This window comes from Leopardus geoffroyi, chromosome C1 (assembly GCF_018350155.1).
Source record: "Leopardus geoffroyi isolate Oge1 chromosome C1, O.geoffroyi_Oge1_pat1.0, whole genome shotgun sequence".
NCBI lineage: Eukaryota > Metazoa > Chordata > Mammalia > Carnivora > Felidae > Leopardus > Leopardus geoffroyi.
This window is the reverse complement of record NC_059328.1, coordinates 97477308-97492129: the sequence shown is the minus strand read 5'-3', so window position 1 is coordinate 97492129 and position 14822 is coordinate 97477308. Positions and strand designations below refer to the sequence as shown.

The window sequence follows — 14822 nt, the reverse complement described above, 5'->3', positions numbered from 1 at the left end:
GAGCATGGAGGTTCTCCACTGGCCTGGGTCTCTCCTCAGCACGGTGGGTTTCCAGTAGGAAATGCTGGCTGGCAAATGGTCTGCTCCTCAGGCGGCTCAGCTCTATCTAGAAATGGCTGTGCTGTGGGGAGAACTGCATCCTTCCCCAGCCTGCCCCCCCTTCATGCATAAATGCACAGCATAGCTTCTACTCGGCCCATCATTCCACGGTGGAGACCCCCAAAGTTCGGGGGAAGTGGAAGGGCTGTACTTCAGTGCCGAAGGGCCATCTCGACCCCCTCCCTCCCTGACTCTCTGGAGCACTGTCCCACGGGCACCTGGGAGAGGTCTGGGTCTTCCCAGCTCACAAGAAAGATGGAATGAGCAGTGGACACTGCCTCACTTTGAAGTTACACAGCCGCAAGACAGGTCAACAATATGCCCGGGGTCCGATCTTTGCCCAGAATGCACTGCTCCAGCATGACTGGCTTTTCAATTGAAGGAAGGGTCGAATGGCTCAGGCGTGGGTCCATTCATCCTCAGCCCTCTCCTTCACTCCATTACGCCTCATTACATCACCAACTTTGACAGCAGGGGCAGGGTGGGGCTGAGAGGGGGCAACCTGTGAGATGGGAGAAGGAAGGGGATGCCCCAGAAAGGGGAACGGGCTGCCCCCCTCACACTGCCACCTCCTCACAAGGTGGGTGCGAATGCCCATAGGAAGCATTAAGCCTAAGAAAGAGAGCACAGAGCTAAAGCAATATCAGGTTTGTAGCTGTGCTAACAGCCCCCAGACAAATTGCTAATAATTCATGATCATGGGTTCTTGGCAATAAGGGCATACTCTGTAGACTGGCTCTTTTGCTGCTAACATAATCTGATTTTCAGTGTGAGAAATGGCTGAAGCACTCAGAAATGGCCCAGTCATAGCACCTCATTAACACACACACACACACGCACACACGCACACACACTGCACAGTGGAGAAAGCTTTAATTATCTCTGCAGTAGGTCTTTTCTAAAAATCAGGTGTTCCAAACTAGAAGCCCTACAGCTCTTTTCCTTCTGTTTTTGCATGGCTGACAGCAAAATTCCAGAAAGCTTATGAAAAGCCGGGAAAGGTGAATTCAGTGCATGGGCCAGAGAAGTTTTGAAAGTTGAAATGCAAACCCCCTTGGCGATCAATAACCAGCCTTCTCCCCTCTCCGCAGTGGCAGGGCCGGGCTGCCAGCTTTGACAGTGAGAGCTCCTGCCCGTCCCCGAAACCACCTCCCACACCATGAGCTGCGCGGCCGGGCAACACCGAGGGGACTCCGCGACGTTCTTTTTTGCACTTGTTCAACTGTCCAAACACAGTGTTGCGCAGGAGCAGCGGCAGCGGTAGCACGAGTCTTAACCGCTCCTGTGTAGGTCAAGGCCAAGACATTTGTCGAGCGGCCGGACCTGTCTTAGTCGTTTTTGTCTCCCAAGGTGATGTTTTCTGTGGTTTTCACTTTTTATGGATCTGCTGCCAAGAAAAGAAGGGGGAAATAGTAGGAAAGAAAGAAGAGTGGAGAGCCCAGAGGTTGGTTCATATAAAATACAATGTAAAATAGTCGCCTTTTCGGGGGAGGTGGTTTGAGTTCCTGAAGTTTTGTGTCTCCACCAAGCTCCACAACCCTGGAGACGAAGGAAGCAGACTGGAAGAATGTCTGCTTCTGCAGTGGCCCGCCGAAGGGTGCAGATCGGGCCATGAGCCTTTACGAGGCGAGTTATGACCCTTGGAAGCTCTTCGCTGATGTGACACAGACCAAGATGAAGACTCCTCGTCCTGCGCTGAAATCACTGGGGCTCCGAGGTGTCTGTGCACCTTCCGCTGGTTGTGAGGGCTCCTTCCCCCACTTCCTTGTTGACTTTCCTCATGCATTGAACGAATGTCGATTCCTCATGGGAACTTAGCCACTTTCTTTAGGAAGGATTCTGCCAACACTAAACATGCCCTATGTTTTCTGGCACACCACAGTTAATGACCACAGTTGTTTGAAAACAGATCTTTGTTCTCAGAAATAACCTTCATGGTAAAGAAAAGAAGGCACCCAGGTTCCAGAATGACTTCTGTGTTATGCATAGCTTTAAAATGCCATGAAGTATCAAGCAACTGTTTCAAATGCCTCAGTAGATCAGAGAAGAACCTGGATAAAATGTTCTTTGGAAAATGGGGAGTTTTAAATCCAAGTCAGAGCTGGGATCCCTTTTTCTCTGAAGAGAATCTTCTTGATTGAAACAAAGTCAACTTAAGAGTATTTCAGCGCCCCCACCCCCTCTTGACTCTGGGACAATGTTCATCTTCAACTTTAGTTCTATAAATTACTAAGTACTTCAGTGTTTGTTTCAGTGGTAGTGAAGGTTTCGGTTTTTTTCTCCTTTAGACCTCTACCTTAGGCCAAATTCAGTTTAGGAAAAAAAAAATGTTTCAAGTGTTCTGCATTGTCATAGTACGTTTTGTTGAGTTACTAGTGGCCTTCCCACCAACCCCCTATAACTCAAGTTGGTTTGCTTAATCTCAGTCTGTATAGCCCTGGTAAATTCCTGGAGGTGAGTTGCCACTGTATCTTGTGAATACACAACGCCAACTTCCAGAGTCGTGTGTGTGTGACTTTCAAGAGGCAAGTCTGCTGAAGAGCCCCTTCTTCTGCCATGGGAAGGTCAAGAACGGAAAAGCTACTCACACACCTTGTGTCTTATTCTTTGTATATGTCACGTGCTTTAGGAGCAGAAACTCAATAAAGTAACCCTCACTTTAAGCCAAGTTTTCAGGTTTCTCTGCTGATATGACTTTGGGCAGTGTCTTCTACCCAGAGTTCAGACTAGACATGAGGATGACCAGGATATTGTGGCCAGAGAAGTTTTCAGCTCATAAAAGTAAAGGCAGATAAACCCAAACTCTACTCTGTACTGAGCCTTAGGCTAGGAGCTAATGTGAGTCATTGTATAAAGATAAGCTTTTTCCCCAAATGTCTTGTGATTGATAGGCTGTCCTGGTCGGGCCGTACTGTGGCTGGATGTTCTTTCCAGAGGGAGAAAAAACCTCATGTCATGACAAAAAAGGACAAAAAACCTCTTGTCATGACAAGACTTCCAACAGGCCATAAACTTTCTTCTGTCTCTTGACTCTAGACTGATTCCATCAAGAGGGCCATCTCAATCACTGGGCAGATGCTGTGGGTCCTGCAACTAGGAAGGGGACAGCTGAGTTTCCTGGGTCACAGCCCAGAAATTAGTGTGAGAGGATGCTTCCAGAAGTGAGCTCAAAACACATGTCCAGCTGCCATCCTCATAACCCTCAGACACACGAGAATGACCACTGGACCCTTTCGGAGGAGGGAGTGTGATCAGTGTGAAGGGTGGGATAGTGACTGCTCTCAGACATTCCTTTTATGTCCAAGCAGCTGACCCACACAGGCGAACCTCCCCGTAGTTTTGGGAGATGGTTTCCTGAGCAGATTGTGGTCTGCCCCCCACCACCGACCCAGTTGCCACTTCCACTGTCGCAGCCTTGGTAAGTTTCTACAGCCTGGGAAGCCCAGGCTAGGGATGCTCTCAGCAGCAGGAGCCTCACCCCCCAAGCATCTTCTGGGGAGACTAGTCCTCAACCCACAGCATGAATGAAGCTGAATGTCTGCCAACGTCATTATCTAGCCCAATACCTCTTCCTTGCGGATGAGAATAAAATGAATTACAAGTTTCAGAACAAAATGAAATACAAAGTTGATTCATTTGTTAGCTTCTCTGCCAGGAGAAACCTCTTTCCTGTCTTGGCGTTTTGAGCTTTGCTCAAGTCATGATAATCAGGGCCTTTTGCATATAGAAGTGTTTTGTTTTTGTTTTTGTTTTTGTTTTAAAGCAAAGTTCCCTTCTTTGTTTAGCAGTGTTTCTGGGCTAAAAGATGCCTCTCCCCCTTCCTTCACATATTCAGGATGTTAACTAATTGCATCGTCATTTAAAAAATTATGTTGTTCATTACTGCTTCGTGTCTCCCCGCCCCTGTCACAGCCTGGAGTTTTTATTCAATTAAATATCCGTCTCTCCCCCATTTCTCTTGTCATTGTACGTTCCTGAGGTTTAGCCATCTGCATGCACACAGGACACTGCAGAGCTTTTCTACCTTTAAGCTTTGTTTCACAGAGATAACCACTTCCCTTCTGTCCGAGGTACAGCGGTAGGGCTTGTTTGGTTTTTGTTCCGCCCAAGGAATCCCTGCATACCCCAAGAGCCTGGAATACACCTGCGTTTTGCCAGGCTGATGGCTCCCAGAGCATTTGGTGCACGGGGCTGTGCTGTCTCCTGAGCTGTTCAACTCCACAAGCAAACGGCCCCTCCAGATGCCCAGGGAAGCGGGTTGCACGCTCGAACCTGGAAAGTGCCATGCTTTCGCCCACCCAGAGAGGAATCCTGCTAACTCTCATGAAACACCACTTGGCTGAATGAGGAGAAAAATCCTACTGCAGGCTGGAAATTTTAAAAAGAACATTCTGAATTAATAGAATATCCTCTCCACTCACCCCCAGCTTTTAATTAATTTAGGAAGCAGCCCACAGAGAGGAGAGTGGAAGGTACTGTCCTTTCCTGCGCATCCGCATCTGAATTACTGGCGCTGCACAGTGAGATGCCACCAAGGGAGCCGAACTGCTGAGAGAAGCACTCTGCTTCCTAAACGCACAGCCTCCCCTGGCTTCTGCCTCCCGTCAGGTCACCTGTCAGCCGCGGGGTTTGGTGACGTGTAGCTTGGCTCGTATCTAGAGCAGATCAAGCGATGGGGTAAATGTGTCCGGTTGGCTGGGCTGGGTTATGCAGCCATAGCATCCTTCAGACCTCAGTGGCTGGAAACAACAAAGGCTTACTTCTCATTCATGTTCCATGCCCGTCACAGGTCAGCGAGGAGTTGGGGGGAATGTTCTGCTCATCGGAGGTATTCAGGGGAACTTGGGACACCAGAGCAGCCAACATCTCAAACATTGCCTGAGGGAAAAGAGCTCTCTGAAGGCTCTCCTATTGGCCTCAACACTCTGGCCCAGAGGTGACACATGTCCCTTTCCTTCATGGTTCATTGCCCAGAACTATTCATGTGGCCACCCAAATTATAGGTGTTCAAGTGCCGAGGGGATGAAGACCTGGAAATAATCGGTGCGCACTCAGGATGACCACAGTGAGGTTAGCAGACCCGTGGGGGGTGCCAGCTACTGAATATCTGATTCAGAGAAACTCATAAAGAGAAGATATAGTCTATTCGTTGTCAAATGACATCAAGGACTATATTGAGCCACGTAACTGTGCTAGCCTCAGACTTGAATCTTGCCCACAAAGAGCTTCAGTCTAGTAAACTGGCAATGTAAGTAACTATAGTCCAAGGTAGAAAGTGGTGTGTGCGGGACAGGAGGTGTGAACTCCGTTTTGTTTTTGTTTTTGTTTTTTATGTCCATTCACTTTTGAGTCAGAGAGAGAGACAGAGAGAGACAGCAGGGGAGGGGCAGAGAGAGGGGGAGACACAGACTCCGAGGCAGCTCCAGGCTCTGAGCTGTCAGCACAGAGCCCGATGTGGGGCTTGAACCCACGAACTGTGAGATCATGACCTGAGCCGAAGTCAGACGCTTAACTGACTGAGCCACCCAGGCGCCCCGAGAGGCGTGGACTTCTGTGGCCACAGAAGAATATCATAGCTCGGCAGAATGACGGCTTCGAGAAGGAAGGCGCATCTGATCTAGAGCTTTAAAGGATGGGTAGGATTTGGGGATGTGGAGGTTGTGAGGGGGGAGCACATTCCAGGCTGAGGGGTCCATACTGGTGAAGACCCGGAGCTGAGGAATCCCCAGGGTCACCAAGCACCCTGAATCGGGGGGAGACAAGGAACCCCTGAGCACAGCCGCCACCTTGCTGGTGCTGGTCAGCCCCAGCCAGACGCTGGACGCCTGCCCGGGGAGGCTTCCCTTTCCCTACTCTGAGCCCTGCACCACCAGGCTCTAGACCTGGCCCCTGCCTCGTTCCTGCCAGCTGCCTCCACAAAGTGGGCTCGCTGCCCTCCTTCCTCCACTGCTGGCTTGGCCTCCGCTCTCAGACGGGCTGATCACCCAGAACTGCAAGATTTGCCTGATTTCAAGAATCTGTCTAGCTGCCACACCTCCTCCCCTCACCCAGCCTCATCGCCTCAGGCTGTTTTGCAGCTATAGGCCACTCGGGACTTCAGGATTTGTCCCGTGTCCCACCCCTCTTTGCAGTGAGCCCCATCCAGATGTCTGATGCCCTGGTGCAGGGCACGGGACTGGCCTCCCCCAACTTTCCTCTGGCTGGTTCACAGCAGCGCCACCGGCAAGGCTGTGGCAAGCCCACGAGCAGAGCCTGGAGGCAAAGGGGCTTCCAGGCAGTTGCAGCCATCCATCCAAGAGGGGGCGAAGGGCCAAGCTAGGCCTAGGCCACACACAGGGAGACAGGGGCACCTGTATGGGACATGGGGAACAGGATGGACAGCATGGCAGGGCGGACAGCTGAGCAGGTCTGGAAGGCAGGGAGACGAAAAGGGCATTCAAGAGTGTTGAAGGCTTTCACACTTGAGGCACCAGAAAAATGATGGAGGCTTCCATAGAAACCGGAAACTCTGCAGAACAAGGGAAAACGATAAGTCTGGTTTGGCCAGCTGAATTTGAGATGCGGGAGGGATGTGCAGCCGACAGCCGTAGTTGGAGATGCGGCTTGGCAGAGAGGTCGGGCGTGAGATGTTAATTTATAGAAAGCTTACACACCCAAATGAGATGTGGACAGGAGGCTGACACGGCCACGTGGGTACAAGCAGACAAGGAGAGTCTCAGAGAGGGCTTCTTCGGGAACCATCAAGATTTAGAGGTCAAGGAAAAAGAAAGCGATGTGAATAATAATGGAGGTGTGCCCAAGCAAAGCTGATCGATGAGGCTGCGGGTGAACAAAAACAGATCAATCAAGGCCTCATAAAACGATTCTTCACAAGTTAATCCAAAGCGCTTGAACCTAACTTGATTCGCAAGTCTATTTTCACCCACATTCGCAGGGACCCGCCTCTTTCTTCCCCCTTGCCTGTGCTTGCCTTTTGTGTGTGTGCGTGCATGGTAAAATACATTTACCTTCAGTTTACCCTTTTAGCCCTTTTTAAGCATACGGTTCAGCGGCTTTAATTATGTTCACACTGTTGTGCAAGCATCACCACCAGCCATCCACAGAACTTTGTCCATCCTGCAAAGCTGAAGCTCTGTGCCCATTAAACAGAGCTCCCCATCCCAACCTCCCCCAGCCCCTGGCCACGCCCATTCTACTTCGTGTCTCCATGAACTTCACCACTCTAGGTAGCTCGTATAAGTAGACTCATGTCATACTTGTCCTTTGGTGCCTGGCTTATTTCACTTAGCAGAGTATCCTCAAGGTTCATCCATGTTGTAATATGTGTCAAGAATTTCCTTCCTTTTTAAAGCTGAATAATATTCTATTGTATGGATATACCCCATTTGGTTTTTCCATTGATCTGTCAGTGAACATTCGGGTTGCTTCCACCTTTTGGCTTTTGTGAATAATGCTGCCGTGAACATGGGTGTACAAACATCTCTTCCTGTCTCTGCTTCCAATTCTCTGGGGTATATATCTGGAGTGGAATTGTTGGACCATGTAGTAATTCTATTTTTAATATGTTGGGGAACTGCCTTACCCTTTTTCATAGTGGCTGCACCATGTTACATTCCCATAGGCAGTGCACAAAGGTTCCAATTTCTCTCTATTCTCACCAACACTTGTTATATTTTTTTTATGTATTTTTGTTGGTAGGCATCCTAATGGGTGTGAAGTGGTATCTAATTGTGATTCCGATTTGTATTTTCATAATGATTAGCGATGTTACGTATCTTTTCATGTGTTTTTTTGCCATTTGTATATATTCTTTGCACAATGTCTATTCAAGTCCTTTGCTTGTTTTTTTATTTTATTTTATTAAGCTTTAAATTTTAATTCCAGTATAGTTAACATACAGTGCTATATTCGTTCCAGGCGCACAATATAGTGATTCAATGCACATTTCTGAATTTGTTTTGTTGTGGTTCTTAGGATTCTTCTATACTCAAGGTATTAATTAATCTCTTGTCAGATTTATGATTTACCAATACAGTATTGTCTCCCATTCTGTGGGTTGCTGTCGATGATGTCCTATGATGCACAAAAGTTTTAAAATTTGAAATTGTCCAATTTGTCTATTTTTTCTTTTGTTGCCTGTGCTTTTGGTGTCATATCCAAGAAATCATTGCCAGATCCAATCCCATGATGCTTTCCCCCTGTATTTTCTTCTAAGAGTTTTATAGGGTTTAGCTCTTATACTTGGGTCTTCAATCCATTTTGAGTTAATTTTTGTAGAGGTTGTAAGATTAGAGTCCAACTTCATTCTCTTGCACATGGATATCCAGTTTTTTCACATCATTTGTTGCAAAGACTGTCTTTTCGACATTGAATGACCTTGGCACCCTTGTTGAAAATCATTTGACCATATATGTGAGGGTTTATTTCTGGGCTCTCTATTCTGTTTCATTGGCCTATATGTGTGCCTTTATGCTAGTACCACATTAATTTGATTACTTAGAGCTTTGTGGGAAGTCTTGAAGTAGGCAGTGTGAATCTTCCAACTTTGTTCTTTTCCAAAATTGTTTTGGCTACTCAAGGTGCCTTGAGATTCCATATGAATTTTAGCATGAATCTATTTCTACAAAAAAATGGGATTTAAAAAAAAAAAGCTTGTTTTGTGTGTGTGTGAGAGAGAGAGAGAGAGAGTGCATGAGCAGGGGAGGGGTAGAGACAGAGAGGGAGAAAGAGACTCCCAAGCAGGCTCCATGCTGACAGTGCAGAGCTCGAACCCACGAGCCGAGAGATCATGACCTGAGTCCAAATCAAGAGTCAGACACTTAACTGACTGAGCCACCCAGATGCCCCCCAAAATGGAATTTTGATAGGGCTTGCACTGAATCAATACATACCTTTAGGTAGTATTCACAGGGATCCAACTTTTGAGGGCACTGTAAAGTGTCCTATAGGAGTCACCTGTAAGGTGCCATTTGCTGACATTCTGTCCACAAACCTATTCTTACCTCTGGGGTTTGGCTGATAAACAAATGTTTTGTTACTTGGTGCAGGACCAAGCATGGTGATGGAGGTGTAACTGGCTAACCAGACCTTTTACCCAATTCTTGCCAATTTCCTGTGGAATTCATCTCCCACAACTGCAGATGTCTTGGACCAACTCCCAACCTGCTAACTAAACTCAACCCCACAGCCCGACTTCTCTCTCTTGCCCTACTCAGCCCCAGATCACTCAAGAACTTCAGCTGCACTAACTCCTATGAATGCAGGTTAATCTCTTTTCCTGCATGCACGTAGGTATTCACTCAATTAACATGTTGGGCACCTAGTATACATCAGATAACATTCTAGGGCTGAGGGCACGCACATTAGTAATAACAACTAACAAACACTAAGCACTTCTCATATGCCGGGCACTGTCCTAAGCACCTTCCATCCATTGTCTCATTTAATTTTCTCTTTAACCCTATGAGGTCAAGACACTTGGCCAAGGTCATACAACTGAACCCAGATAACTAAACCCCATGGTTCACATGCTTAAGCATGAGGCTGAACTGCCCTCTAAAACACAGCTCTTCAAGGGGCTCACAATTCAGGGGAGACACACACATAAAATAGAAAATTACTCTTAAATGTGGTAAGCCTGGAGATTTGCCTAACCCATCTGTCTATTCATATGCCCTTCATGATGCAATCCTAAATGTATCCTCTGAGACCTCAACTTCGTTCCTTCCTGGAGAGAGCCCTTCAGTGGCCTCTTTGTGAACCAGCACTCGTGCACATGCATTGATCCCTCACATCAGTTCCTCCTCTGGGAATAGCTAAAGAATTGTGGAGTCCGCTCATCACACCCAACCCCAGTCAGTCACCTCATAAACATGTGCTGTGTCGGACAATGCCAGGAAGAGTGAAAGCTTGCTGTAACTTAGCAGCTCCGCTGGGAAGCTCAGAAATGGCAAGAGGGCTCATCGCTCAATGATACGCAGCTCCAAACAAAGCCTGTGCCATCAGACTTGATGAAAAGGGAAATCGACGGTGAGCTGCCACGGGAGAGAACAGATAGAAGAACTCAGAGGGTTCAGAGGAACTCTACAAATAGGAACGCATCCGGGCTAGCTCAGCTCTCTTCCCTTCTTACGTCTTTTCCTGTTCAGTACCAGAGGGGTGAGCATCCTGCAGAGGCCCCAGCTGAGGACAGCTCACTGGCAGTAAATTAGTACCGGGGGGCAGACTGGGGAGGTGTGTGACTCCTTTACCCGAGGGGACTCTCTTTCCTGCACAGACTGGGGGAGTTTGGTGACACATCAAGGACTGTCCCAAGAGACGCAGAGCACCGATGTGGGCAGGTGCCTCAGGCATCCTGAGACATGTAGCATTTCTTCTTTCCTCTGTCACTTTACCTTGAGGTCTATGTCTGAGCCAGGTGTGTGGGAACCCTTTGGGCTGCGACAATGAGGAATGGAAACCCATGGCTAGAAATTCTCAGTGTGTTTGGAAACGCGAGTCTCTGAGATGACAGAGGATTTGCTAATCACGGTGGGAAGGCCTACTGCCCCTTGGGACCACAGTCCTTCATCTCCCTGGAGACATTACTGACAATGACACTGCACAGTTAAAATGGATTATGAAATCAAAGAACCAGAGAGCTTCCCAACTGTCTTTCTTAAATGACCACCAACTCTCTCTTCCAAATGGTCCAAACATGCCTGACCTCTTACGCAGAGAGGCTCTTCCTGTGCCTCCTGGTCTTGAACCCGTGGCTTCCCTAATGCTTCCGGCTTGCTCTCTCCCTGGCTAGGAAACTAAGGGTAGAACTGTCTTCTCCATTCTCTTCCATCCCAGTGGCTACCCGACATGCCGTGCTGCCTCCTACCAGATGTGCCACGTGAGGACGGAATCATCTCTTCACCACCATCACATTTGGTAAACTCCAGAGCCAGAAGATCTGGGTTCAGCCCGGTCTAACCCGGGCAGGTCTTTCAACCTCTCTGAGCCCCTTTCCCCCATCCATAAGCCAGAGGTGGAGTTGCATCGATTGCGGTGGTCAGGCTCAGCTTCGGGTCTGCAGCCCAGGAGCAAACCGCAGCCGCCAGCGTCGCCCGGACCCCGTCCCCCCCTCCTTGAAGGCCTGCTCACCTTTCACAGCTGAGTAACTTGAGAACAAAGGGAGTGACACTGCATTGCCTGCCGCTCCCAAGCCTGGAGAGGGTGGGAGGGAGCGGGGAGGGGGATGTACAGAATAAATCAAGTGGCTGGGTAATTAATTTAGAACAACGTAAGCACTGAGCGTTGAGGAGAAACAAAAGTGGTGACATTTAACGAATGTGTCCGTTGATATCTCACTCATTCCAGCTGTCTTTTGAAATGTCAGAGAGCTCACAATCCCTTTTCCTTGCAGCTGGAAGGTCTGCGCAAACAACCAATTCTAGTTGCTGCCCAGTGGGTTAGCACGGGCACATAATTTCAGAAGCGGGAGGTCCCAGAGGCCGAAGGAACGGGAGACAATGCCCGTCACCCTCAGAGAGCCGGCCGCTTCAGCTGCCCCTTGGCCCCCAGCCCCGGGTTCCTTTCTCCTTGCCTTTTGCCCACTTTCTTGCCACTGACTATGAAAAGCACACCAGGTGTCCATGCCAAGAGAAGGACAGTCCGTGTTTTCATGGAGATCCTCCATTTAGGCCTCTTCAAACTCTTCAGAGCTTACAAGTTTGCAAGAGAAAACCTTAGCTGAACTCCAGGGAGAGGGAAAGCCAAAAGCCAGTTCCTCCAGAGAACTCCAGGCTCAGGAATTTCCATTCTGAGCTGATTGGCCCTCGGTTCGGTCCTCTATAAATACCAGATCTACTGCTCAGAGACAAACCCGGGGAACAAACCAGCTGGATTTGCGCTTTGGGGAAGAATGTAAAGCCAAGCAGCACGGAGTAGTTTTCATCCCAGACTCCATCTCTAACCCCCAAAGTGAGTTTTCCCACCGTCATCCACAGCTCAGCAGCCGGTGTCCACAACCTTATGGGCACCGAGGTGCAAGGAGACGGAGCGGTTAAAACCCGCATGGAAAACCAGCCGGTGGAAGTCTGAGTGACCGAGGCAGACTTGAAAGTTCCTGCAAGCCCCGCTTACCTCGAAGAGCTTGAGGAGCAGAGGAGGGCCACGGCGTTCTAGGCTGCCTGGGAGCAGGACAGGGTGAGCCAGCCCAGAACGGCGACAGCTCAGCTTTGGCCAACCCCAGTTGCACGGAGAACGCACAGGGACGTGTCAGAGGAGAGCCACCCTTCCACCGTCTGGTTCAAAGCCAGGTTGCACAGGGGGTCCGTGCAGCCCCCGGGGCGAAGTCAAACACGGGAGCCCCACCACCTGAGGGTGCTCTCGCTTAGAGCAGAGCCAAACCACAGGGACACCATCCCCCCTGGCCCTCCCACCAGTACACAAAGCCACAGCTCAGTACAGCAAGCAGGTGTTCACAGTCCATCTCGCAGAGCGTCTCCTGTGTGCTCGCCCTCCCTCCTGGAGGTTCTCTCCTGACTCCGGCGTCTGTCACGGAGCCAGTTTTGCAACCACCCCGACTCTTAGGCATATACCCATAGAGAGGAAAGGCCCCCAGGCCCAGTCCTTGGCCTCCCCCCAGCTGTCTACACAATTTCATCCACCCCCCAGCCCCATACGACTTCCAGCTGCTGCCTATCCATCCCCAGCTGCCATTACTCTCCAGAGCACCAAACTGCCACCTGCCATACACAAGGCCCTTGGACGTCCTGCTGCAGCCCAGCTGGCTCTCTTGCTGTCTTTGGACTTCAGTAGCCTTCCCCCACGTGTTTAATCCCGGACTCCCTTCTCTCCCTGCGTGCGCCACAATGCCACATTTCTTTCTTTCTCTGTGTTGTCTCACTGACCCCACTCTAGACCATCGCTTCCCTCCTAGATTACTGCCATAGTCTCCACTGCTTGGGATTCCCACTTCTCTCCCGCCTCTGTGCCCATCTAGCGATTGGAAACACGAAGACGTCAGGGGCTAAGCAGGTGGCAGAAATGTGTAAGGCTGTAAACCAAAGGTAGAGTGGCAGGTTGTGGGCACCGGAGGGGGCAAGCTCTATCTAAAGACATTCAAATTGAAATTAACAAACAAAACAAAACAAAACAAAACAAAACCCACTAGGCATACTGATCAGGTTTGGCCCCTAGACAACTACTTCTCAGCCCCTAAAATGCCAGTCTTCACTTCCCTGGTAGTTTCATTATCGTCACACCTTTAGAATACATTCCACCATTACTCAGAAACTATTACTGACTCCCCTTTTGCCCACTGGGGGGAAAGGAATGATTACCGCTTGCATAAAATGTTAAATATTATCAAGGACTTTGCTTTACATGAAACTGGTAATGGATTAATCTGGCGTTCAGGATGCCTCATGGGTCCCCACTGCCATTTCCAAAGGCAACCCCGCCTCTCCTCAGGCTTTACTTATGTAGATTCTTTCATCAGGATGCCCTCCTCTCCCCTGGGAAATATAAACATAAACACTCACTCTTTAAGGCCACCTCCTGGAAAAGCCTCCCCAGCCTGGGGCAGGGGAGACCCCCACCACAGTCCTGAAGCAGCTGCTGGCCCATACTATGTGCCCCGGTGTGCCCTGCCTTGTCTCCACACGTGCTCTTGTCCTCCACCCGTGGCGAGGATCGAAGGTCTTTCCTTGTTTGGCTCCCTCCCACCACCCTACACATTCAGGTGCCGCATTGCAGTGGGCCTGTCAGAGAGGAAGCACCGGCCGCCAGGGAGGGGACACGGGAGCCAAGACCACAGTCAGGTATCCAGATTCAGAACGGCAAGTGTGTGGTTGAGAAAATAATCTCTAGAAGCCCAAGCATAACGCTAATGGCGATGGTTTCCAGCAGCGGCTCTCAAACCTTACTGCGTACTTGAACCGCCTGGAGCCATTGCTCCAAATGTCAATTGCAGACCACAGAGATCCTGGTGTACTGCACCAAGGGTAGAGCCTAGGCATGGGTGCATCAACAAGCTGGCGGATGATTCCAATGCCAGTAAATTCCAGACCCAGGCTCTGAGGAACAGTTGGTCCCAGGATTTGAGATTTGGCTCTACCTGGAGTGGGACGGTTGTTCCTAATCATGAAGACCTTGATCCAGACCCGGCTCACAGGGTGTCCATATTCTGAATTCCACACGGTGGGTAGTCACCGAGGGCTGTGTTCCTGGGCAGTCTCGGCGTGGGTGTATTCCCACCCTGGATATCTGTCCGGCAGCCCTATGGACCACACGCCGTCAGTCTGAACAGGAGGGGGTGTTAGCGGCAAAGGCACCCAAGGTGGGAGCTCTGCCCAGTGCCCTAACAGTCACCACCCACCCCGACCCATGACACTGCAATTCAGTCCCTACTGCAGCAGGGCAAGCCATCTGCTTCCCTCCCTGCACCCTTGTTCTGCGTCACCACGGAGGAAAAGCCGAGGCAAACAGGTTGATCATGACTGTGAGCATCTGTTCTAAACTAGCTGACTGCAGACTGGGCACAGGCAGGGACAGGAGGCAGTGGCGGAGTGGGAGTGCTGCCCCGGCCTGGCACCTCTTCCAGAGCCCCCACCCCCACCCCTCTCCCTAACCCAGTCTTTTCCAACGGACAGATCCTAGAGAATTTTAGGGAAGTCTCTGCAATCAGGGACTGACTGGAGCAGAGGGTGAGAGGGGTGCTAGTCCCACCTACGCATGAGGTCCCACCTATG

At 49.8% G+C, this 14822-nt stretch overlaps 1 protein-coding gene and 1 long non-coding RNA gene across 10 annotated transcripts in view; one reads left to right on the top strand and one right to left on the bottom strand.

Annotated features, from left to right (window-relative positions):
* SYT6 (synaptotagmin 6) overlaps positions 1 to 4051 on the top strand; it is a 61585-nt gene extending 57534 nt beyond the window's left edge. For 5 of the 9 annotated variants that reach the window (XM_045478719.1, XM_045478717.1, XM_045478723.1 and 2 more), the window contains exon 7: positions 1191 to 1386. In XM_045478719.1, coding sequence (XP_045334675.1) covers positions 1191 to 1262 — 72 coding nt within the window. In that variant the 3' untranslated portion in view covers positions 1263 to 1386. Of the gene's footprint in view, positions 1 to 1190 lie in introns of all 9 variants that reach the window. The other 4 variants (XR_006712641.1, XR_006712640.1, XM_045478721.1 and 1 more) reach the window with 2 other exon arrangements.
* Positions 1 to 14822, bottom strand: part of LOC123598490 — a 116825-nt gene that overhangs the window by 46024 nt on the left and 55979 nt on the right. The gene's annotated exons all lie outside the window — the stretch shown is intronic.